A 25,690-nucleotide genomic window follows, 5' to 3' on the forward strand; every position below is an offset into this window, starting at 1 on the left:
AGCTATGGGCGACACAACATTAAAATGACCAATTGTTTACTAAGTTAGGGGCCATAACTCATACAAGACTGGATGAATCCGAATACGAAACACCAGGTGCACAACTACTCATGGTGACCAACATGCCTGTAAAGTTTTGTGACTCTAGGTCATAAACTTTTGGAGCTAGGCGCGACACAACACTAAAATGACCAATTTTTACAATGTCAAGGGCCATAACTTCTACATGACTGAATGAATCCGGACGCGAAACCCTAGGTGCACAACTACACATGCTGACCAACATTCCTGTATAGTTTTGTGACTCTACGTCAAATACTTTCAGAGCTACGCGCGACGGAAGGACGGACGGACGGATGGACGGACAAGAGCAAATCTATATGCACCCCCCCCCCCCCCCCCCCCCCAAAAAAAAGTGGGGGCATAAAAAGACGTGTTCTGCGAAACTAAAGTAACCATAGATGTAAGGGGAAATGAGAAATCGGAAGGGAAATCCTTTAAGTTAGTAAAAACTAAAATACTAGCAAAAGTTCAGAAACTACAACAGTGACGTTTTGCGGATAAGATGGAGAAAGCTAGCAAGACATTTCGACCCCAAGACATTTCAACCCCAAGAGACAATTCGACCCCAAGACATTTCAACCCCAACTCCTTGGTCATTTCGACCCCACTCAATGATATGCCTGAAAACATCTAAGAATGCCGTCATTATTATCATTAAGCTTTAATCTATAGATAATTGAGCAATTTCAAAATGTAATAACGCTTAATTAGCAATTAAAAAGTTAAAATACGGTTATTTTCGCAAAAATAAGAATTTTTCTTACGAAAATGAGCCATATTTGTCTAAATTTCTTTATTTTCTAAAATTCTTTTTCTAGTTTCTTAAAGACTATATTAGTACCTGCCTTCATATGAAAATGAGTGATTTTTATCTAACAACAACGAAATAATCATCATTTATATATTTTTTCATTAACGAAAATAACGGGATTTATGTATCAGCCGCGTTTATTACGTAAATAATTTAAGAACTAATCGTTCTGATTATCTATTTTAAAATAACCTTCATATAACATATTTTCATATGTGGTGCTTATTTATATTTTCAAATCATCTTAAAGACTATTTTAGTACACGGCTATATTAAAACAACAAAAAAAGAAAAGATTTTTAAATCATGGGCCGATTTCGCCGATTTTAATTATGAAAATAACTTTGATAAAGTAACATCTTTAATACCTCTTTATTTATTTTTTTCAACCAAATATAAATAATTATAATGTAACTTAAAGAAGTTTAAGATCACCATCTTCATTACATTGATATTTAAAATCATAATCAGAAGAACGTGATCCTTTGATTGGATTATCTCACCTTGATTAATTGTTTGTTGATATACAGCACGTGTGTATTTATCTGCAGTGAGCATTGCAATTAACAATCAATTAAGCGATTGTGGTGACATCGGATATTTATAAACATGTGTCAACATTATCATTAATTTCGGCGAAAATGTAAAGAAACCAATAGGAAATTAAACAACACATTGTTTATTTTCGCATTTAATGTTATTTTCGTAAGCGATTTTGACGCACACATAAAGTATTTGCTTTACAGAATACAGAATATGATTTTTGTTATTTACAAACTGCTCTTACGACATTCCTTCCAGTTGTAAAATATCAAACACGAAATCCCCGTTACTCAAAATATGTGAATATATGAGTACTGTTCTGTTAAAAACGGGGAAAAAATTATTATCACATTTCATATCTGTAAGGAAAATGTGGCAGCCATATTACTTTTTTTATATTAAATATTTTAGCAAATACACGTGATTTAAAGTATGATTTTAGCAACTTCAGGCGATTTCGGTCACACATTAAACCGGAATCCACCTAAAAAACGGGATACACCCGTGACCGGAATGCATTTTCCATAACCGGGATACACCTGTATTTTGTAAGTTAAAGGTATTTTTGAAGTTTTTTTTTTTTTTTAAATAATTCAATCATATATATCATAAATGAATAAAATACGAAAGGAAAATGAAATACGTTCAAACACGTTTCCATTACCGAAATACACCATTATTTTATTAATAAATGGTATTTTTGTAGGGTTTATTGCAGAAATCATTCGTGTATAATATAAATAATACTGGCAGTAAGTTTCAGAAGGATAAATAATTTTTTTAACGCAAAACGATTTAATAAGAGATTGAAATTCGGCGACCACGCGGGAAAAAGTCATAATCGAAAATACACCCGTATTTCTATAACAAATGGTATTTTGAAGTGATTTATGACTGGATTCAAACATATATGTCATAAATTATTATTTTTCAAAAGGAAAATAAAATACTTTTGCGCGTTACGTCTTGTACATGATTGAAAATCGGCGTGCGCATTGGAAATTTGTGCATTCGGAAATTTATGGGAAACCGGTGTGACGGTGACATCATTCATCGCGTTCTCGCACTGGCTTTAAGATTTTATTTGTTTGTTGTTTGCACTCCACGCAGAAATTTGACGGCCTTTACACTTCCTGACTGTTTTATTTTTTTCAGTAGCGTATGCAGTTTTCATTACGAAAAAAGTAAAAGAATCATGTTGGCGTAGAAAGCGAATTTCTATGACTGATTCGGGTGCTCGGATGTTCGTGGAGACAACCAGTCTGCGGTGTATATATAAAGCGGAACCGGAAAACATCGAAAAAATGCCTCGGTACACGCAGAAAACAAAGACGAGTAATTAAAACGTTACAGTCTCAGGGATTTTAATCCCCTACTACGCAGAGGTTAAAGGTTGAATGGCACTCGGCGACGCTCAGATGAATCAGGGGAAGCAGCTACATGACTGAATGTATCCATGGAAACGACAAACACCGGATGTTGATACAAAAAAACTCTGATCATGTAAAAACAGACAGACAGACGGGTAAACAAGTGTAGAAACGTGTGCAGACGGTATGATGATTTTACACAAGTTAATGGTAACTATGCTAACCGGCGGATGTTTTGGTTTTAACGCGCATGCGCACTTTACGTGTGGCAAAAGAACTCTCAAACCTACATAAAATTATCATCATATTACGAGTTGTTTTGTCATTATAAAGATAATTTCATTCAAGTAATTTATCATACAGTATACTTTGTTTAACGACATCTGTGTTAATTAAACATATCTTACCTGAAAGGTCTGCTTTATTCTTATTTTCGTCAGAAAAGAACAAACATTTCCACATTTTCCACACATCATACAAATATAAAACTTGTTCCTTACGTTTAAAAATTTATATTTTTTTCATAATATCTATTTTTACCACAATATTAAATACATGTAGTTGTTATATACATTTTTTCCGCCTTGAATGACATGTCGCGTCTCCATGTCACTGAGGTTGCTATTTTAAGTAACATACCGGAAATCATTGCGCAATATTATGCCAATGGCATGATAAAACATTTGTTACCTGGGTAATCAAGATTCGAGAGTGTCCCCTAATTAGGGCGGATTATAAAAGTTACTGAAGCAAATGACTTTGATGTGATATACATTAATGCTTTCGGTCATCATTAAAAGAACGCACATAGATAAATATATCACGTGGCGGAGCTGTTTTGTGGATAAAAAAAAAACAAAAACAACATTTCATGTGATATCTAGTATCATAAAATCTATAAGAATATATGTTACGCTATATATTTGGAACTTTAATGGACATTTTCTTTTAAAAAGATGACAGTGTAGTTACAAAAAATCTAAATTCGTAAGATATGAATCATATCCAGGACTATAATTAAATACACTGAAGGAAAATGCCTGATATAAATACCTATTTTTTATGTTTTCATGCTGAATCATTTCATATCGAAAATGTATCGCGCAAAGAAGTCACTATCCGTGATTTAGAATAATTATGATAAACTTGAATTCCGCAAAGAATAAAACAGATAAAGAATGTAAGTGTAGAACACCCCTCCCCGCTACCCGCCACCTTTGTATCAAATCTTACAGCTGCGCATTGACCATTCGGTCAGTTTGATAATGTCAAATACAAAATTTGCAAATTCAAAGAAACAACAGAAATAAAAAATAACCTTTTTAAAGATGATTATTGTTATTTTTGACAAAGAACTATAAAATTTTATAGCTCTTTGTTTTTTGAATACTGAATGAAAGGAATATGATTGGACATAAAACCATAGGCTGAACTTTGTTAATTGAACATTTTATTTTCAAGTTCGACTTTTAACTACATGTGTAGTAACTGCGACACGTTGTAAGTTATGTGAGATTACGTTAGGAAATAAAACAAAAAAGCTTTGCTATTACTTTATTAATTCATGGAACCTTAATTTGTTGAGATCATACGTGCCGAATAAATGGTCCATTAATCCAAAATCATCAATGATAATGCGCATTAGTTAAATCTATTAGTTTGCAAATATCTACATATATTTTCCTTTGCCTTACGGTGGATATTTACTATAAAAGAAACTCATTATTGATCGAATAGATTAAAATACAATGTAACTCTTACGTTATTTATATTGAGCAGTCACGTCTTTTTGCCCTACGTAGAGTGCGCATGCGCGAAAATTGTTTACCGTTGCCAAGCTCCCTGTAAAAAGGTCTATATAATTTCCGACAGGTTTAGATCATGATATAGCTGTACATCTAATTTTTAAAAGAGTGCAAATGACACATTTAATAATGAAGAATTATACCACTAAATTCATGCGCAAATTATCTCGTAATGAAATAGAGAATTGTATTATCTACCCGGGTATAACATCATAACGCGCGATATAAAGGAGGTGATGTTTACGTCACATCCTATTTTTGTATTGTTTTGTATCATTATTCCTGACAGAATACTTGTGAAAACTGCAGTCTTTTCTCACCCTGTTCACAATTTTTCACATAAACTCTCGGCTTACTGTTTTATCATACATTTATTACCAGTAACTTCAGAAGCCAAAACATGTAACAATGGTTTTAACAAGCCTGTTAAAAGAAATTTGCACACCAAATATTTCACGTGTTGCTTAAAGGCAATAACGTTCTGACGTCTAGAGGTTTTTGAGGGGTAACCCAGTTTAACATCAAACCGACACTTCATGCATTAGTTCAGGCACGAGTGGGTACTGGTCAGAACCACCGACCTGACGTTGCCCCCATAAAATCTCACGCGTACGTAGACATATTCTTAATGAATGTAGTAGTTCTGGTTTAAGTGTGCGTTTCATGGATGTAATATGCCGGATATGCCAATGTTATTCGCCGGAAATGCCTCCGTTGTCCAGTCATTCGGCGGATATGTACTGTGAAGATCTTTTTATGGCAGATATAGGCTTTATTCATGATTTATTGCAAAGGTAAATGTCTGCGGATGATTTTAAGCTTTGATTATATGCTTTTCAAATAGCTGCTTGGTAAACCGGAAGAGAAAGTGAATACTTCCTGGTATCTGTCCACGCAATACTAGCGTTTTCTATCGCCTTTCCTTAAATAAACATCTTATATAACCATTTGAATGCAAATTTCTTATAACAAAAAAAAAATAAAAATAAAATAAAATAAAATAAACGTACTGAATTTAGAAGGTTTATTCTGTGAACAAAATTGGAAATATTGCAATGTGAGGGCTGCCGTTTTAAGCAAATGTATGGATGCTATTTTGAACATGTGCCTATGTGAGCGAAAACAAGAAAGCATATAAAACAGGTCTGATATATATATATAAAACAGGTCTGATATATATATATATATATGAAGCTACAGTGATGTTACTAACCCAGTGCTGTCAACTAATAAAACAGAAGATGTGTGCGATATTTTAAAGCATTTGGACAAATTCATTTCAGAACATTATGCCTACAGGCAACACTAAGATAAAGAAACATAATTGTGACAAAATAAAAGCTGGACTTAACATGTAACTGTCCTGTGAGGTCAGATGTTGATGCAAAATGTGTGTGTGCAGTTTATTAAGAGAAACCTGCATATATGCAAAACTTATGGGGTGCGCGGTGTTGAGACAGACGCCGACGGAAGTCAAGCTTAGATAACTAAACTATATGTACGGAAAGTGTTCCCTGTAATGTGACGAGCCTCAATTCTTAACAGCCAGTCTATGTTTTGCTTATGAATAGAATAAATTTATATTGTTACCCATCATGAAACAAATGGCCATCTTTCATCATTTCTTTAATTAAAATAGTTATGCTAAAATGTCAAGATATATTTATCAAATACGCATGAAACACATATCCCATGACTGCCTTACCTTTGTCTTTTGACATACTGATTCAACAGGTGTTAAGGGGTCATCTATTGACCACAGGCAATTATCCTATGATATTTGAAGCCTGTAGTCCAAAGTGTTAACCACCGATATTAGTTTTAAGATCACTGTGACTTTGACATTTGACCTTTTGACACAAAAAGTCCGAAAGTAACTGTAACCTTGACCTTTGACCTACTGAACAAAAGAAAAATCTTTCATCTACTCACTAAAAACACCCACCCTTCCTGCAGTCAAACGCGTTCTACAATTATAAGGACATCACTATGTCCCTGCGACTATGACCTGCACCATTTAAAAATATAAATATGTTGTTTATTGACAACAGACAGTTGTGCAATGAAATTTGACACCAGTGGTCCAAAGTTCTTCTCTATTATCGATGTGAAAACATTTCCAATCTTAAGGTCACTGCAACCTAGGCCTTTGACATATTTACTTTCAAAACAACAGAGTTCATTTACTTCAACGTGCAATAATTTTAAAAAAAAGTTGACGCATATAGGCTTGCCTTTTACAGTTATCAATGTGAAGCCGCGTTCAGTCTCAATGTCACTTCGGTCTTGACCTTTGGTCTCTGACCCTTAGAACATCAGGGCTCATTAACTGATCACAAGCAACCATTCTTCTTAGTTTGACGCACGAAGGTTTAAGACTTGTTTATTTCTAAATCAATGTCATATCGTTTTCAGTTTCAGCATCAATGCGACCTTGACCTTTGACCTATTGACTCTTAAAACAACAGTGTCATTTACTGACCATAGACAATCATCATGAACTTTGGCCTCTGTTGGCAAAATTGTGTCAGTTAGCAATGTGAAACCGCTTTTCGGCTCAAGTTCACTGTGACCTTGACCTTTAACCTAATGATCCTTAAAACAACAGGGGCAATTTAATGTATACATGCAATCATCCTATCAGTGTAGGCCACTGACTGCGACCTTAACCTTGACCTATTGGATCTTTAGACAACAAGGGTCTTTTGCTATCACATGCACTCACTCTGTTAAGTTTGACGCCGGTAAGTCAGATTGTTTTAAAGTGATCAATGTGAAACCGTTTTCAGTCTCAATGTCCTTGCAATTATGATCTTTGGTCTATTAACCCGTTATACAACAGGGGTCATCTTCTGACCACAGGCAATCATCCTATGAAGTCTGAATTCTGTAGGCCGAAGTTTTTTTTTAGTTACCGATGTGAAACTGTTTTCAGTCTCTGTGACATTGACCTTGGACCTTTTGACCCTTGAGTCAACAGGTGCCATTTAATGTATACATGTCATCGTCCTATGAAGTCTGGCGTCTGTAGGTCAGTCTTTAAACAGTTACAAATGTGAAACATTTTTCAGTTTCAAGGTCACTGTGACCTTTACCTTTGACCTATTAGAGCTTAAAAGAAGAAGGATCTTTTACTGTCCACATGCAATCATCCTATCAAGTTTGACGCCTGTAGGCCAAAGAATTTTATAGTAACTAACGTGAAACCGTTTTCAGTCTCAAGGTCATTGCGATTATGATTTTTAGCCTATTAACCCTTTATACTACAGGGGTCATCTTCTGACCACTGGCAACCATCCTATAAAATGTGTCGCATGTAGGTTAAAATCTTTCTCAGTTATTGATCAGGATACGTTTTCAGTCGAAGTTGACTGCGGCCTAGAGCTTTGACCTACTGACCCGTGGTCATCTACTGACCAGAGACACTCATCCTTTAATGTTTGGCGCATTTAGGTTAAAATCTTTTCTAGTTATTATTAGGATACGTTTTCAGTTTCAAAATGTCTGCGACCTTGACCTTTGACCTATTGACCGGTAAAACCACAGGGGTCATCTTCTGACCAAAAGCAATTATCCTATAAAGTTTGTCGCATGAAGGTTAATTTTTTTCAGTTATTAATCAGGATACGTTTTAAGTATTAAGGTCACTGCGACTTTGACCTTTGACCTACTGACCTATAAAACTACAGGGGTCATCATCTGACCACAGTCACTCATCCTTTGGCGAATGTAGGTAAACATCTTTTTCAGTTATTAATCAGGATACGTTTTCAGTCTAAAGATGACTGCGATATTGACCTTTGACCTATCAACCCTTAAATCTACAGGAGTCATCTTTTGACCTTAGGCAACCATTCTATAAAGTTTGGCACAATTATCTATTAAAGGTTGAATTCTTTTTTCAGTTATTAGTCAGGATACGTTCTCAGTCTCAAGATGACTGTGACCTTGACCTTTGACCTACTGATCCTTAAAACTACAGGGGTCATCTTCTGACCACATGCAATCATCCTATAAAGTTTGGTGCATGTAGGTTAAAATCTTTTTCGGCTGTTAATCATGATACTTTTTTCAGTCTATAGGTCACTGTGACCTTGACCTTTGACCTGTTGACCGGTAAAACAACAGGGGTCATCTTCTGAACTCAAGCAATTATCCTTAGAAGTTTGACGCCTTTTAGGTTAAAATCTTTTTCAGACTCAACTGAGACTAAGAATGTTTTGTAAGCATCGGGTCAGTTATCAATGGGAAACCATGTTCATTCTCAAGGTCACTGTGACCTTGACCTTTGACCTATTGACCTTTAGTACAATAGGGGTTATTTACTGACCACAAGCAAGCATCCTATTAAGTCTGACTTCTGTAGGCCAAAGTATTTTTCAGTTATCGATCTAAAACCGTCTTCAGTCTCCAGGTCATTGTGACCTTGACCTTTGACCTTTTGACCCTTGAAATGACAGGGGTCATTAACTGACCATAGACAATCATCCTATGAAGTCTGACATCTGTTGACCAAAGTGTTTTTAGTTATCCATGGTAAAGAGCGTGTAGTTTTCTTTTGTTCTTAATCGGAAAGAGACGGACAGACAGACGGACGGACGTTCCTACATATGAATACTTATGTGGCTACTCTTTTGTTCTCTCTATTGTTCTTTTAGCCATGTAAGAGAAAAATAGCCACATAAAAGCCTTACGGAATGAATGACATCAAAGAAAATGTACAGTTACCTATTGTTCCTATAGCCACCCAAGTATGCAAATGTGAGCTCGGACAGACAGACAGACGGACGGACCGTCTTCAGTCTCCAGGTCATTGTGACCTTGACCTTTGACCTCTTGACCCTTGAAATGATAGGGGTCATTAACTGACCATAGACAATCATCCTATGACGTCTGACGTATGTTGACCAATGTTTTAGTTATCCATGGTAAAGAGTTTTCTTTTGTTCTTAATCGGAAAGGGATGGACAGACAGACGGACGGACAGACGGACGGATGGTCCGACTAGTAGATGCAGGCCCGGTGTGGTGCGGGAGTGGAGTGGGTTGGGGGCTTATAAAACTTTAAATATACTCCATTTCTCAAGATGTAAAATAATAACTATGGTCAATTTGGGAACAGAGATCAATGAACGATTTCTGTTCTCAAGGAAACATTTTTCACAAAGATGGCCCCTTTTTACATGACGGGGCTCAATTCTATAAAACTGTTAAAAATATATATTTAAGTTTAGAATATAATAAATAAAAGCAAATAAAAGAACTTACTTGTATATTAATCCATGTGTAAGAATGTCCATCCTTTCCTCCGAATTGGCTCCAACAATTAATTTTCCACACGCGACTGTCACTATTTTTAATTATCTACACATATGTATGTCACAAAAATGTTATATGTCTGTGTGTAAAGGTGTAATATGTGTTTTATGAATAATGTTTATATACATTGACACTATATGTCTGAGTTTATTTAGTAACTTAACTTTCACCTTTTGTTTCAAACACAAACTTCCAGCTATAATCCTGCGGTATAACTCGGAAATTCTGAGATGAGTGTATATATTGTTTAACGTGTTCAAACTCTGTTTCCGGTTCTATCTTACACTGGTCTCTATTGTTACTGTGACTTTGTGTGAAAGTTTCTCCACTACCTTAACGAGATCACGCAATGTTGAAGCAGACATGTTTACATTATACAAATAAACTCTTTCAATATTCGCCATTTCTGGAGGCAGCGACATTTCACCTAGATTGATACCCCCCAACTGCACGTGTTTCACTTTACTATTAACTTTCAATTGTGACACTTCAGGTATCCAGCACAATTCTAACTTCCTTAGATCTGAATGCTGACTAAAATCTAAACTGAAAGTACACGAAGGCCAGTGCTCGGTACAGTCTAACCACCCCAATCTAATCTCCGTCATTGTTTTTCTGTTTATAATATAATTCAGAAAGTCATTCAGTACATCGTGGCTCATCTTGAACCAGTAGATATAAATTGCTTGTAACAGAGAATTATTCTGTAATGTTTCCAACATTTCACGGCTCCAAGAACCACGAGATCCGAAAGGCGATATAACAGTGACACATTTCGGCGACTTGTCCAACAGTACAGGAAGCTGTGCGTTTTCTACTTTACCGTTGTAGTATATTTTATTGATCTGGAACAGTTCGTGCAATTCACAACAATCAATAATTTCACGTAAACTACGACCACTGTCTTCTGTGTCGATATTTATTGACGCCATGTTGTTTTTATTTTGTACCGCGAGCCGTGCTAAATATGTAAAGTATTTTTCTTCTTTACAATCTTCACTAAAGAAAAAATCTTGACAGAAAAGTTTGAGTTCCTTATCGCTCGTGTTTTCTTTCATACAAGAAATGTACATGTCTTGTATGTCTTTCAGAGGTTCACAGTTCCTAGCAGTCGTGGATCTGTATTCGCTCGTTATCTTATCTTCACTGATAACAGAAAGAAATTCCTGTGATATTGAAGAAATGATTTTTGTATTCATTCCGCTGATGAAAACAAGCACTGTCGACATGTCCAGAATACTTTGCAAACTTTTGCATTTGTTTAGAACAATGTTTTTGACATCACTTTCATTTTGACAGCTAATGTACAGTGCACAAAAAAATTCGTGCACTGTTTTGTGCGAAAACGAAAATTTCGAGATTTGTTTTGTTAGTGTCTTTTCTGTACTTTGTGTTAACATTCCCGAGTTAAGACTTAATTTCAAATACTCTGGGGTTAGATGTTTCTCTGTCACTGACTGGCTAAACACAAGGGTGCTTTCTTTGTTTTCACTGAATAACGTTTCGAATGCTAATTGTCCTAAAGCTTGCAGAAATGTGTAGTGTTCCTTACAATGTTCATGTTCACTGAAACACTGTGGGATATCACTCTGGGACTGTTCGCGCGACTGTTGCATGTCGGGATATTTTTCAAACGTTCGTTTAAGAAGCAGTTCAATAGTCTGACAATATAACTCAGTTCTAGATGCTCCTAGCTCTATTCCATCACACCATAAACACAAAAGATACATCAGTAAGAGCGGAATAGTTTCCAAATCCGAAATACCCCTATCACTGATAGCGCGATCAAACTCTTGAATATGTTTTTCTATATCAGTTTTGCCACATAACAGTGAGATCACAGTCCTTTTTAAACTTTTAGCAGACGTTTTACTAAGTCCAATAAGTTCCAACTTTCGTTCTATTTCACTTGCACGTATCTTACTAACGCCCAACTTCCACGGTCTAGTTGTTGTGAGAATTGTACATTTCCTCCTAGCTTTCCTGTGTGGAATGTCACTTTTTGCGTGTGTGAATTCGTCCAATCCATCCAATATTATCAGGCACCTTTCCTTAGAAAGAATGTTTTCAAAATCACTATTTGAAATAATGTGTGCTAGATCATTAGTTATTTGTTTTTTGATCATCTCATCAATGTCCCATTCTTCGGAACAATCACGTAAAGACAACAAAAACACAAAGTCAAAATTCGACATTGTACTTATGTCTTTCTTCTTAAAATGTTCATCTTCGTTTGGGATACAGTTTTTGGCTTGACACCACGTTAAAACGAGCCGTTTACTTAATGCTGTTTTCCCAAACCCAGCATCCGCAGCAAGGTAAATTTTGCGACATGGTTCTTTTTCCTTGTAGAAAACATCGTGCAATGACGTAACCTTTGATCTAATTTCTTTGCCACCTCCACGCGCCCTCTCAATTTCCACTGACTCTATGTCTGGCATGACGTAAAACTTAAGGAGGGGCGTGTCATTTTCCTCCATTAAAGGTGACATCGGTAGGGTATGGTGCCTTTCCCTGTAGAGATCTATCAAATCGTCCTTCAGTTCTGAAATATAAAGAACGTTGTTTGTTACTCCAAATACTTATTTAACAAATCCATTTTCTAGAAGAGCACTTATCGCATAGTGAGACAATTTTCCTTTGATCTTTGCAGCATGTTATACATAGTAACACACATTATTACTACAAAACTGTGCTGATATCTTACAAAACTGTTGCGATCTATATCAACACGGAAATCTCTATGGAGTTTCATAAGAAAAAAAGTGTTCCGATATATATCAGCACAGTAAAACTGTTCCAATATATATCGGAACACTTTTTCTCTATTGAGGTCCTATCAAGGGAGTATAATTTTTCCTTTCAAAGAAAAGATGATTTTAGCTCCAATTTACAGTTCACAGAGAAAGAATTGTCACAAACACCTACATTTATAAAGCAAAAGAATAAATAAACTAGAATATTTCAAAAACTTGATAGTTATTGCCAAATTCAGAAATACATGAAAAATATGAAATTCTGAGATTTCTCAAATGTTTCTTTTTCTTTGATTTTTTTACAAACAAAACAACAAGTTTTACAATATGTCTGGCCAATGAAATGCAAAGATTTAAAACCAATGCAGAAATTTGTTGGGTACTTTTATCTGGGGAACACATTTTCTAAAACAGAAGTTTTAGTGTTTCAGTCAGCGAGGCGCAGAAAGGGAATAGTAAAAATAATAATAAACAAATTTAAATGAAAATAATATATAAATTTTAATGATAAACTATGCGATAAAACAGTTATAATACGTAATGCTCGTGTGTTACCAGGATACATCAGAGCTAGGGGTACATCTCGTTATTTTTCTCTTCACATATCTGTCTCGGCCTACCGGCCTCGACGATATGTGCTGAGAAAAATACCCTCACACATACTATAACTATTACATATACAGCCAGTACACATAGTATTTCTGTGTAAATGATGAAACATAATAGGGTTATTATAACAGTAGCTTGATCTGGGATGCAGTATTCGGCTCGTGTGGATTTTGCCAGATCGGATCTCACGAGGCGCGCAAGCGCCGTGTGTGATCCGACCTTGCAAAATCCACGAGAGCCGGATACAAAGTCCCAGATCTAGCTACTGTTATAATGACCCTTTTATTATATACCTTTACCATTTTGATTCTTGTTTTGTTCTCGAACGAAGTCTTCAATGTTTATCGATATTAAATGGAACATAGTGAAGTTTTAATGTGCGGTTTTTATAGAAATGTATATTTATCATGCATATTTATGAAAATAGTCCGGCAGCATACAATACGTAAGGTACAATACGGAATTTAAAAGGTACAATACGGAATTTTTGTCTGTCTGTTCATATTTAATTGTGAAATACAAGCCCGATTTTTACAGAATTTATATAGGTATATAATAAAAGAAACTATTGTTGTTGATGTTTGTATGGACTGCAGTTTTTCTTGTCCTTGTCAATATCAAGCTTATGTTTGTTTGCCTAAAATAATTATACATTGCATTACACAATGGGCTATTAGAGATCAGATTCAGTCATTTGAACACAATTACAGACAGATTAACGATAATTACATCTTGCCGAAGTTGGCGACCTAGCGGCCTAAAATTAGCGGTTTGGTGATAGAGCAGCCTAATATGATGTTATCGACTAGCGACTGATTAAATATCTAAAAGTTAAAGATCAATAAAACGACTCTGAAAATGATAATTTTAGGCCACCACAAGGCCTAAGAAGTTCTATCGGCTTGGCGCACTTAACTTAGTTCAAATAAAAAACGAATGGAATCTTGACTAAAATGTTTCTGACCTAGTGGGTGCAAGTTACAACTAAATGTTGAAAATTCAAAGTTCATTTACACTTCAAATGATTTCGCAAGGCCACATTACCAGGCGGCCTTGATGAAAAATAAAAATATTTCAATTCAGGAGAATTAGGAAACAAAATGTTATTATTCTGAAAGTTTTAAATCCAGTGGCTTGGCGACCTAGAGACCCAGCAGACTTGTGCATTTAGGTTTAAGTGTTTCTGTGAACTAAACTGAATAAAAAGCACAAGCATGACTGGTTTTTACTTTCTTTGTATTTAATCTACACTGACAGTCTGTGTCGCAACTTTTAAATGTTCATTAACATTCTTTTTAACATTTAAGTGTTTCTGTGAACTAAACTGAATAAAAAGCACAAGCATGACTGGTTTTTACTTTCTTTGTATTTAATCTACACTGACAGTCTGTGTCGCAACTTTTAAATGTTCATTAACATTCTTTTTTTATGTTCCATGTTCTATGTTGTGCTTAGCCACCCCACCGCCAGAGTTATGAACATTTGGTTTTATGTGTTTCATTTAACATAAATAATCCGTGAAAATAAAGTCAATAAAGTATTTTTGTTTTGTTAATCTAGCTGATAAACTGTTAGTTTTCATTTTATAAACTGGAAATATAGTAAATTTGGGCTCTGTTGTACAGCAAAAGTCTATATGGCTACTTACAGGTAATTGTCTTACCGATGGGTCTCTAATTTGTTGTGAATGAATTGTTCTTCTAGTTCTTAATTTGACTCCGGTTTGACCTATGTAATATTCATGGCAGCCAGTTTAACTAGCTCGTTTATCAGCTAGATTAACAAAAGAAAAATAATTTATTGACTGTTTTAAACCGAAAATAAACATGCGGAATATTTCACATGATATGGATTGATAATTTAAAATAATATTATAACGTCATTAACTCCCCTGTCTGACGTCAAAATTACGTCCCTTGTTTTCTTGACGTCAACGTCAAAACTTTTTGTTATTGTCCCTTTTTTAATCTGGATAGACAGAAGTACATTCCATTTCATCACCAGATTTCAAATGATAATAATTTTCAATGTTTGTTTCAAAGTTGTGATGAAACCCTTCTCCTGAAGTTGGCATTGTTTACACAAAAAGTTATGTATGTTACTCAGTGAATCTGTTAATCTGGTGCTAGTCAGAAATTATTGATTTACGTCAGATATGCATATATCTTCCGTTAAATACCTACAGTAAGATACAGTATCTGCTATGTATTTTTTACATGTATACGTTTTGTTTTATGTACATGTATTTGCATGTAAATGTTGCCTTTACAAGGCTGATGCCCATATGGGCCTAGTTCTTGAATAAATCTTAAAACTATTGAATTAATTCCCTTTATCTTATTGTTATATCTTTAAACACACTGATGAGCCATTCACGGCGAAACTAGTGTGTGACTTTTATATTAAAATTTAAGAAAATCTAAGCGAGCGTGTGAAGTCATGTTATAATTTTACGATTACTTATATTTACTTAACCTAACACAGATGTACATGTTAAAGTAAACTGTAGGCCTACCATTTAAAAAATGAGAATATCTGTTTCAAATCATTTTCTTTTTTATTGTAACATATGAAAAACACTGCTTTTTACCACACGCAATCCCCCCCCCCCCCTCCCCTATTTTAGTGTTTACGACGCAGTCACCTCCTTATGGGCCTCGCCACCATTCCCCCAAAGCTCAAAAACACAGTGGTGAATAGAAAATTTTCTACAGTGTAGATTTTAATGAAACTTTATACAACTGAGATCAACATATTTATTTTATAGGTCAGGTAAGATACATCTGTCCGTATACCTATGTTGAGGAGCCGCATATTTCAAGCGGATTTGTTTCAAGTTTGAAAAAAAGTTCGGTTCTTTTTAGTAAAAATAATTTTCTAAATGTACAAGTAGGCTGATTTTCCTTTCGAATGTCAGGTCCATGGGCTTTATTCTATGTTACCTGGATAAATGAATTTATTTTTAACGCCTCAGCTATGTTGGACAATATCTTTCGCAAATCCTACACTACACTTTCTGGACTTGGGATGAATAGCAGCTTGCACTAAATCACATTTCTCACTCGAGTTTCTGTGTGCAATTTGTAATAAAGATTGTACCTAAACAGGGAACTGATTCCTATTATTTTATATCGAAAATCATATGCAAAAGGGGTAACTAATTTTTGAAAAAAGTATTATAAATTAAAAATGTTTAGAAATACTCATTTTAAAACATGGATATTTAATGATAAATCATGGGTGGTTGCCTTTGTAAATATTACTATATTGTTTTGCTCAAGCGACCTTAAAGTACATATTCGTAACCAAATTCCAAACAAGAGCTGTCACTAATGGTGATAAATGCCCCCGCAGCGCCTTGACCTTTGACCTGGTGAACTTGACCTATGACCTGGTGACCCCAGTCAGTAGGGGTCGTGTATTCAATAAGTACTATCAGCATGTGAAGTTTGAAGGCCCTGGGTGCAGTGGTTCGCGAGTAAAGTGCCTTCATGCAAAAAGTTAACTTTGTGACGAACGAACGAACGAACGAACGAACTAACAAACGAACGGACGGACGGACAGTTGAAAACTAATATGCCTCCTTTCGTGGGCATAAAAATTGATTTTTTTCTCTGTATCAAAACTTTGCATAATATGCGATTCCCAACTGCTATAAAATGTCGTTAGTACGATTTATCTTCCACCTTTATTTACAGTTTGAGTAAATTAAGTAAATTTTGTTTCATTTTTGTCCCAGTCTTGCAGCAGACATTTCAATGACACTGTTTCAATCCAAATTTCGTGTCCTTTCCCTACGCAAATTAGTTAGAAAGATAAAAATATCTTGCTACGTCGCTCCTCCCGTAAAATAAACATACCTTCACTCCAAATTTATTGCTTGAATAACAAAAATCCTTTATAAATGTTTTTTGCTCTGGATCTCCTGCCTGATCATGCCACAATCAGCGTCCCAAATGAAATAAACATCAGGTTTATAAATAGTGACGCGTGTAAGGTGTCAAAATCTATGGAAGCATACTACAGACAAGGAAAACAGAAATTACTCTTCAAGTCATGAGTTCTATGTTGAAAGAACATTTTATATATCAATCATTTTTTATACTTTTCATTTATTTTGTACATTGGCTTCCAAAATCGTTTGCGTAATTATTATCTTATTAGTATGACTTACAACCACGTATGGAGAAGATTTTAGCTTGTCACTTAGTCGCTTCCGTAATTTCGTAGTTGTGTATATGTCTTGCATGCCGGACAGGACTCCAGTGTTGATAAAACCAGTTATTATAAGAGTACCTAAATCTGCAGTGTTTGGATTTTGCCAGGCATGGGTCCCACTTGTGCCGAGTGTGATCAGGTCTGGCTAAATCAACGAGAGCCGAATGCATTACTGCAGATCAAGGCACTGCTTTAACCCTTACCCCGCTAAAATTCTATAATGAACGTATCCATCATGCAATTTGGATAACACCATTGACTGTTAAAATAGGAATACTTAGTCTAACAGAATGGCGAACAGTGCAGATCTTGATCTGACTGCACGAATGTGCAAGGTGATCAAGATCTACACTGGCCGCTGAGGCAGAATCAATCGTGTCCAGCATAATAAAGGTTAATGGCCCATTTTACATACATATATCATTTTCATTCAAAATAGACTATAATGTTTAACAAATACGACTGAAAACTTTTTTTTTTCATATTTTTTGACACGCACATTGAACGTCGCAACTAAAACAAGTAGTGCAACCTTTGAATATTTTCAGCATCCGACGGGAGTTGAATGCAGTATGTTGGTACGATACTGTTCCACCATTGAGAGGAAAACCCATAAAAAAAAATAAACAATAATCCTGTGAAAATTAGGACTGAGATCATAACTGCATCATAAAAAACCAAAAAAAAAACCCATCAAAATTAAACATATTACTTTTAGAGGTTCAAGTGATGCAAATGTATAGTTTTTGCAAATCATTGTCTTCAAAGCTACCTGAAGAATGAACCTCTGAAAACTAATAGGTAAATGAAAGCAATCTGATTTCTTTCAAATAACACATGCACAGCTTATATGATGTCCTATGAATTATGAATGGAACTGTTGAATTATACTTCATTGCAATAACATGTTTTTAGCCCAAGGTCTGTATGACTTTGACCAGCTGATTTCGAAATTTATAGGAGTCATCAGTTCTGGCTTGTCTAACCTCCCTACCAAGTTTGAGGTTCATAAGCCGGAGCATTCCTCTGTAATCAAGAGGAAACCTATTTGCAGCTCAGGATCACCACGATATTGACCTTTGACCTTTCGACCTCAGAATCAATACAGGTCATTTGCTGGTCACAACTATATAATTGGAGGTCCTGAAATTTAAGGAACAAACTTCAAAATCGACTGAAGTATCTGACGGTAACAATCAGCCTGCCTATTAATTTTGAGATTCCTGCACCGGAGCGTTCTTCACTTATTGACTGGGGACGAGCGAAAAGACGGACAGACAGAATGTCAGATGTATAAGAGCCGCCGTTCTAAATCATACAATTTAAACAAATGGCACAGCGATGGGGGCACAAATATTTACCCTTTCGTGCAAACAAATTCAGACTTGCTCTAACCGTACCAATATGTAGGCCTACATTTGCATATTATCAAAAATGACAAAAATCTTAGCAAATCAGAACGGGTGACAGATGTTGATTTTTTTAGGGAATCCTGTTCAGTAAATGGTCATACTCCAACGCTGTGGAACTGAAAGTATGAGTTTATTGTGCGGACAAGAGCACATATGCATCATTTTTAGGGTAGCAGACCACCATTAGCTGTTATTGACCCTAATCCCCTATACTTTCTATTTTTTTTTTTTTTTTGTAAATTTATGATAGAACTTTTAAGAAAAGTATGTGTAGCAAAACATGAAGTCTTATAAAGGTACGTAAATAAGACCTGAAGTTGTCGGGTTTAATAAAACGAGGAAGGATTTCATTGCAATTTTGGAAACTACAAAATGGCGACCAACATGGTGGCGCATAACTGCTGGTAATTCAGTCTTTGAACAAAACATAATTTAAGACCTCTTTGTTGCGATACCAGAAAAGTAAATAGGAATGCCGTCTATCTGTCTATAACACAGCTAATAGGCTATTTTGTCTCCGCCCCTTGTAATCTTGATCTAAATAATTTGACACTGACATAATAATTATGTTCATACTACTGCTTTGTATATTTGTTTTATATCAAACTTTAAAACTACTTCGTTATTTCGATCATATGGTCATTTTTTAGTTTTCAAATAGTGCCGGAAAGACCCGAGGTACATCTCCGATCATAATTCAATCCACGTGCAAGTGATTTGATAGAACCACTGGACTTCACAAGACAGCTTTTTGATACTTTTATGAAATAATTCTACAAGTTCAAAAGGAATTTCGAATTAATAACAGCGAGGGACAATATTCTTTATGTCAATGACATTTTAACATTGACAAAAATGTGTATTAACTGATCACTGTCAGACTTGCTGTCAAAACTGTGTTTAGTACACTAAATGTGATGTGAACTTGTTATTTAGTATAATGCAAATTAGTGTAAGTGATTAGGATACACTATTGTGGAGTAGATTTACATGAAAACAAACTATACACTTAATTGCTACTTGCATCCGTTACGGTGTGTTGGAACACTTATATCGCGTAAATAAGTCATTAACCACACACATGACAATGCGACGTGACAAACGGTATTCCAACGGACAATGCGACATGACACACGATATGTCTCACGACAATGCGACATGACACTCGATATGCCACAGCGCAATTCGACTTGACACACGATACGTCACACGACAATGCGCGACATGACACACGATATGCCACAGGACCAAGCGACACGACATATGATATGCCTCACGACAATGCGACGTGACTGACACACGATATGCCACACGACAATGCGATTTGACAAACGATATGCCACAGGACCAAGCGACGCGATATATGATATGCCACAGGAAAATGCGACATGACACATGGTTTGCCATAAGACAATGCGAGGTGACAAACGATATGCCACACAACAATGCGATTTGACAAACGATATACCGCAGGACAATACGACTTGACAGACGATGTGCCACACGACAGTGCGACGTGACAGACGACATGTCACACGACAATGCGACTTGACACACGATATCCCACACGACAATGCGACGTGACACACGATATGCCACGGAACAATACAACGTGACAGATGATGTGCAACACGACAATGCGACGTGACGAACGATATGCCACACGACAATGCGACGTGACACAAGATATGCCACACGACAATTTGACTTGACGCACAATATGACACTCGACAGTGCAACGCGACAAATGGTATTAACATAAAAAAATTGACATTTCTGTGTATAAATATAGTATGTCACGTCGAAATATCGGCTATAGTAACGAGTGCCGTGTTATATTGTCATGTCGAGTGTCGTATGTAGCGCTCTGGGCCCAGTTGCTCGAAACTTTAACAGGCGATTAAGCTAACGGTTGTTTAACTTTTAGAGTTATTTTCGGCATTTCAGACGACTTTAAAAAAACAACTGTATAAGGTAAGAATTATTAACAATGAAAACTCTTTACAATAAAATCAAAACATCATACTAGTGTTTCTCACCAAATCTAGTATTTTGAATCAAAATTTAACCAGCAGTTAGTTTAACAGCCGGTTAAAGTTTCGAACAACCGGCCCCTGGTAGTGAAACAAGACATCCAATATGGCTCTAACATGATTCCATACAGATGAGGTTGTAAAAAAATATCGATGAATCTTTTTCTCTGATGTATTAGTGTTATAATTAGCTGGGAAATACTTTTTGAGTCGGCTAAAGGCTGAAAGCCTTTTGACGAGTCCTTGCTATCCAACGATTCTCTAAACGGACCAAATAACACAGTGAAGGGATGTAGTTCCATTAGATTTCTCAAACTTCAAACAGTTCACTACATGAATGAAGTTAAGTTGTGTCAATTCCCTTTGCTATGACCAATATACGATGTAATCTGTCATATTTATGACTTGTAATTGTGCAATTCTCGAATGTAACTCATTAAGCATAAATGTGCATTTTAAGAATTGCGCAGGCTTACAAAGCTTGGGTAACATCCAGTGAAAGACAAAAAAATAGTTCCAGCAGGGCTCCAGATAAGATGCGTATTAGCGTAAATTACGTATAGAAATAATGCAAATACGCATGTCTGATAATTTCTAAGCGTATAAAAACGTATATAAAATTACAGAAACGCACACAATGCGTTTTTAAAAACAAAATCTGAATCGTCTGGATGCGTTAGGTAACATAGCCAATCAGCCTTAATTCTCCCACATTGAACGTAAACACGCATCGTATGATTTCTATAAACTTTGCGTGGGTTGAATTTTGCAGTCAATAAACGGATAAATTATCGGAAGAAGAAGCTCTTACTGGTTTGTTTAGTTACTACTGATATCAAAAATGATTTTAATTCTTATTTTTCGAGAAATAAACAAATCGGCGAAACATTAAATTGTATTTTCTTGTAGTTTTTGAAATCGAAAGTAGATCGTCTATGTTTGGCGAAACGAAACAACTTTTTATGAAAAGATTTAAATAAGAGGTAATTTAACCGTAAACTTCAATGTCAGATACTGCCAATTGCTGCTAAATGTCTTCGTATCATCACAATTTGTAAAATATATTGTTCAAACTGGAGAAAAGTGTAATCGTATCCGGATATAATATTTTGGGTGAATATAGAGGTGTGTTATGAAATTTTAAGAAAAAAACTAAAAACAAACTGAAACTGGTAGACTATACTGTCAGTACATCAATCATTAGCCGACTCAGGCCATTTAGGCCTTTGATTTGTCTACACTTTTGCTGGTTCGCCAGTATCAAGTATCAAGATAGGATTTAACTACTTAATTGTAGGACCACATTCGTAACAGATCGCATTTGTAACAGGTGTTACAAATGCGATCATGTTACAAATGAGATCGCATATGAACCAAGCACATATGTAACCATTTTTGAGACAAATGTGATCGATGCCGATTTTTGATGTGACATCTGATCACATTTGTCACATGTCATTTTCGATCGAAAAAAAAATTAACAAAAAAGTGCGTTTATAGATCTGAAACACATTTGTAACATGTTTTAGCTCAACTGTAACAAAGTAAGCTGTTGTGATCATCCTTTGTACGTCGTCCGTTGTCCGACCGTCCGTCCGTTCACATTTTTTTTTCAAGTGAATACGATAGAGGCAGCATTTATAAAGTGATTTACACAAAACTTGCACAGAACTTATATATATCTATGATATGGTTCCTTTCAAAAACCAGCCATATCACCTCATTCGTCTTGGAATTATGGCACCTGATATTGCAATAATTATTATTTTAACCTTGTAAACGCGATAGAGACCACATTTTTTGTTTATTTTGACTAAACTTGCACACAACTTATATATCTATTATAAGATCTCGGTTCCTTTCAAAAACAACCGTATTGCACCATTCTGACTTGGAGTTACGGCCCCTGAATTAGCAAAAAATGCTGATTTTATCCTTGTCAACACAATAGAGACTACATTTATTTTCGATTTTTATTAAACTTATATAGGATCTCACTTCCTTTTAAAACAGCTATATTTCAGAGTTATGGTGGAAATGGCAAAACTTGCTTATTTTATTCTAGTGAACACAATGGAGACCATATTTATTATTTCATTCTGACCAAACTTATATCGAAGTTATATGTCTATCATATCTCGGTTCCTTGCGAAAACCAGCTATACAGCAGCATTAGTCCTGGAGTAATGGCCCATAAAATGACAAAAATTTGCTGATTTTAGCATTGTGAACATGACAGAAATCACATTTATCCTTTGATTTTGACCAAACTTGCACTGAAGTTATATATCATTAAGATCTTGTTTTTTTTTCTTCAAAACGAAGCCATATCACGCTATTTGTCTTAGAGTTGTGGCCCCTAAAATGGCAAAAATCGCAGATTTAATAACATATAGGGTTATATTACTCATGTAAGCGATATTGGGCCATGACGGCCTTCTTGTTAATTAGAGGGATATTTCCGGTCAGGTTAATATCTTGGTACTGGTTTGTTAATTGTCAAACTAGCAAGAATACCGTTATCATGACTGATCTATTCATAGTAGTATGATACTACATGTATATGTCACTCTTATTGGTTTTGGTTTGTAAGATTTCGTTTTCACTAGATGCATGAATTATAAATATGTACGATTAATTGGGAAGATGCGACACCACATGCAATCCCTGTTTAACTGTTATAATCGGCAATTCTCCGGTTGTATCGCTTCATCAACATTTAAAATGCACTAAAATCAAGATCAAGGCAGTCCCATACGTCAAAATAGTGACTAGTTTGAGTATTCGAAGACTGCTTATACTACTGTTCCGATCCTGATGTCGCCGGCGTCCGCGAGTTCGCTGCAAGATAGGATTTTCGTTTTCGTTTTGTTTATCTTTGTCTGTTCGCATTGCTTTAAACATCATTCTAGCATAGAACTACTGTTCTTGACACTTTTCTGGGGTGTTTTAACAGAAGAGAAAACGTGTGTTAACAGAGAGATTCTCGCGCTCGCGTGCTGTTATAATAACACCTTTTTATATATGCGCGTTCCGTGATAAAGCGTAAAAACGGATAATTCAAAACGAAGTGTCATCAACCTAAAAAACAACTCAGACATTCCCGCGCATTTCGTGGAAAATTAATGACGTTGAGAGACATTGTATCTATTTATCAGTTTTTAGGTGTTTTATGCTAGAATAGCGTTAACGCATGTTCATTTCGTGTTATAACATTTGCAGAATCCCTCGGGATACGTTGGTACCCTCGCCCTAACGGACTCGGACACCAACCAGTCCCTCAGGATTCATGCGTTATACCTGTACAGTACAAGAAAAAAACAACAACATACTGACAACAGATACATCAAATGAAATATGTCCCATTTAAAACCCTGACGGAACTTTATTTGGCAAGTTATCTCAAGGACAAGAATAACTGCACGAACACACAAACTCCTCTATTCCGCGGGATGATAATTTATATAGAAGGCCTATTACCTCACAGGCGGGCTCAGTGGGGTGACGGTTATTAAAAAATAAGGTGTAATCTCATAGACACCAGTTCGCCGCACAAGGTCGGGTACTCCTAGACTTAAGGCTAACGACTCCGTACATGACAAGTTGTACATGTCGTATATAATTTGTCTCAGGCAATGGCAACTTCCTGTTTGTCACCCAATTTAAAACAGCTTTGGATGACGAAAGATAGCTACAAATGTATGTCGCCACCGGGTTCGAACCAGTGACCTGAGCTTGTGGGTCTACATTTCAGCTAGTCGAGGTAACAGTAGAAGTGGCTGCATTCGTAATCATTATATAGTGGTACATGTAGTTGCAATGGATGCGAAAATGATAGTAAACATGGAACCACGTCACGGGAAAATTGGCATTCGGACATTTTTGTGAATTTCAGGAAAGTGTATATTTAGGCTGACCTGTGCATCTATGCGCCTGTATTAGTGTAAGAAAGTTTTATATTTAGGCAGAATAAGCCTTCTTTGAAATAATAGAGAACGGTGTGGGCCCTGATCAGACTGATCTGGACCCACGCTGGTCGCAAAACCACGAAGATTCCCGAAGACCCATTTTCTCATGATGCGGCTCAAAGTCTCTATATAATTAACGCGTTCTAAACTAGATGTGTGTCCATAGACACAGGTACCCACCTCCCCCCCCCCACCCACCCCGCCATTGTAACATGGTTTTATGACTCAGGTTAAATAATTTTTAAGATGTTTGCAACATAGACTTTTAAGAACCTTATGTGTATTTTTCACTTAGTTAGCCATAACTCTGGCCTAGCTGAGTAAAATCCTAAAGAGAACACTCACAGGCTATAAAACAAGCCTCTAATGTTTAACATACTGTATTTCAACACTGTCCGGGACACCGGGACGAGTATGTGATTTCCGGGACAATCCCGGACAATCCGGGACGTATGACATGTATGACATACATGTTTCACAAACTTTTTTTTTGGTCTGGATTCGTGTAATGAAAAAACTTGAAAAAACAAAGTAACTCAGGGGCCATAACTCTGCACGACTGAATGAATCCGCATGCGAAACCCCAGATGCACAACTGCACATGCTGACCAACATTCCTGTAAACTTTGCTGACTCTACGTCAAATACTTTTGGAGCTATGCGCGACACAACATTAAAATGACCAATTTTTACAAAGTCAGGGGCCATAACTCTTTAACGACTAACCCGCGAAACCCCAGGTGCACAACTACACATGCTGACTAACATTCCTGTTAAGTTTTGT

The 25,690-nt window shown here is 36.0% G+C and overlaps 2 protein-coding genes across 2 annotated transcripts in view; one reads left to right on the forward strand and one right to left on the reverse strand.

Moving 5' to 3' along the window:
* Window positions 1-25,690, forward strand: part of LOC123544264 (uncharacterized) — a 200,719-nt gene that overhangs the window by 73,899 nt on the left and 101,130 nt on the right. The gene's annotated exons all lie outside the window — the stretch shown is intronic.
* LOC123543813 (uncharacterized) overlaps window positions 1-25,690 on the reverse strand; it is a 453,424-nt gene that overhangs the window by 10,330 nt on the left and 417,404 nt on the right. The window contains exon 6 of the mRNA XM_053526066.1: window positions 9,860-12,455. Within this exon, the coding sequence (XP_053382041.1) occupies window positions 10,186-12,455 (2,270 nt within the window). The 3' untranslated portion in view covers window positions 9,860-10,185. The remainder of the gene's footprint in view (window positions 1-9,859; window positions 12,456-25,690) is intronic.

The sequence above is a fragment of the Mercenaria mercenaria genome, chromosome 16, assembly GCF_021730395.1.
Source record: "Mercenaria mercenaria strain notata chromosome 16, MADL_Memer_1, whole genome shotgun sequence".
NCBI lineage: Eukaryota > Metazoa > Mollusca > Bivalvia > Venerida > Veneridae > Mercenaria > Mercenaria mercenaria.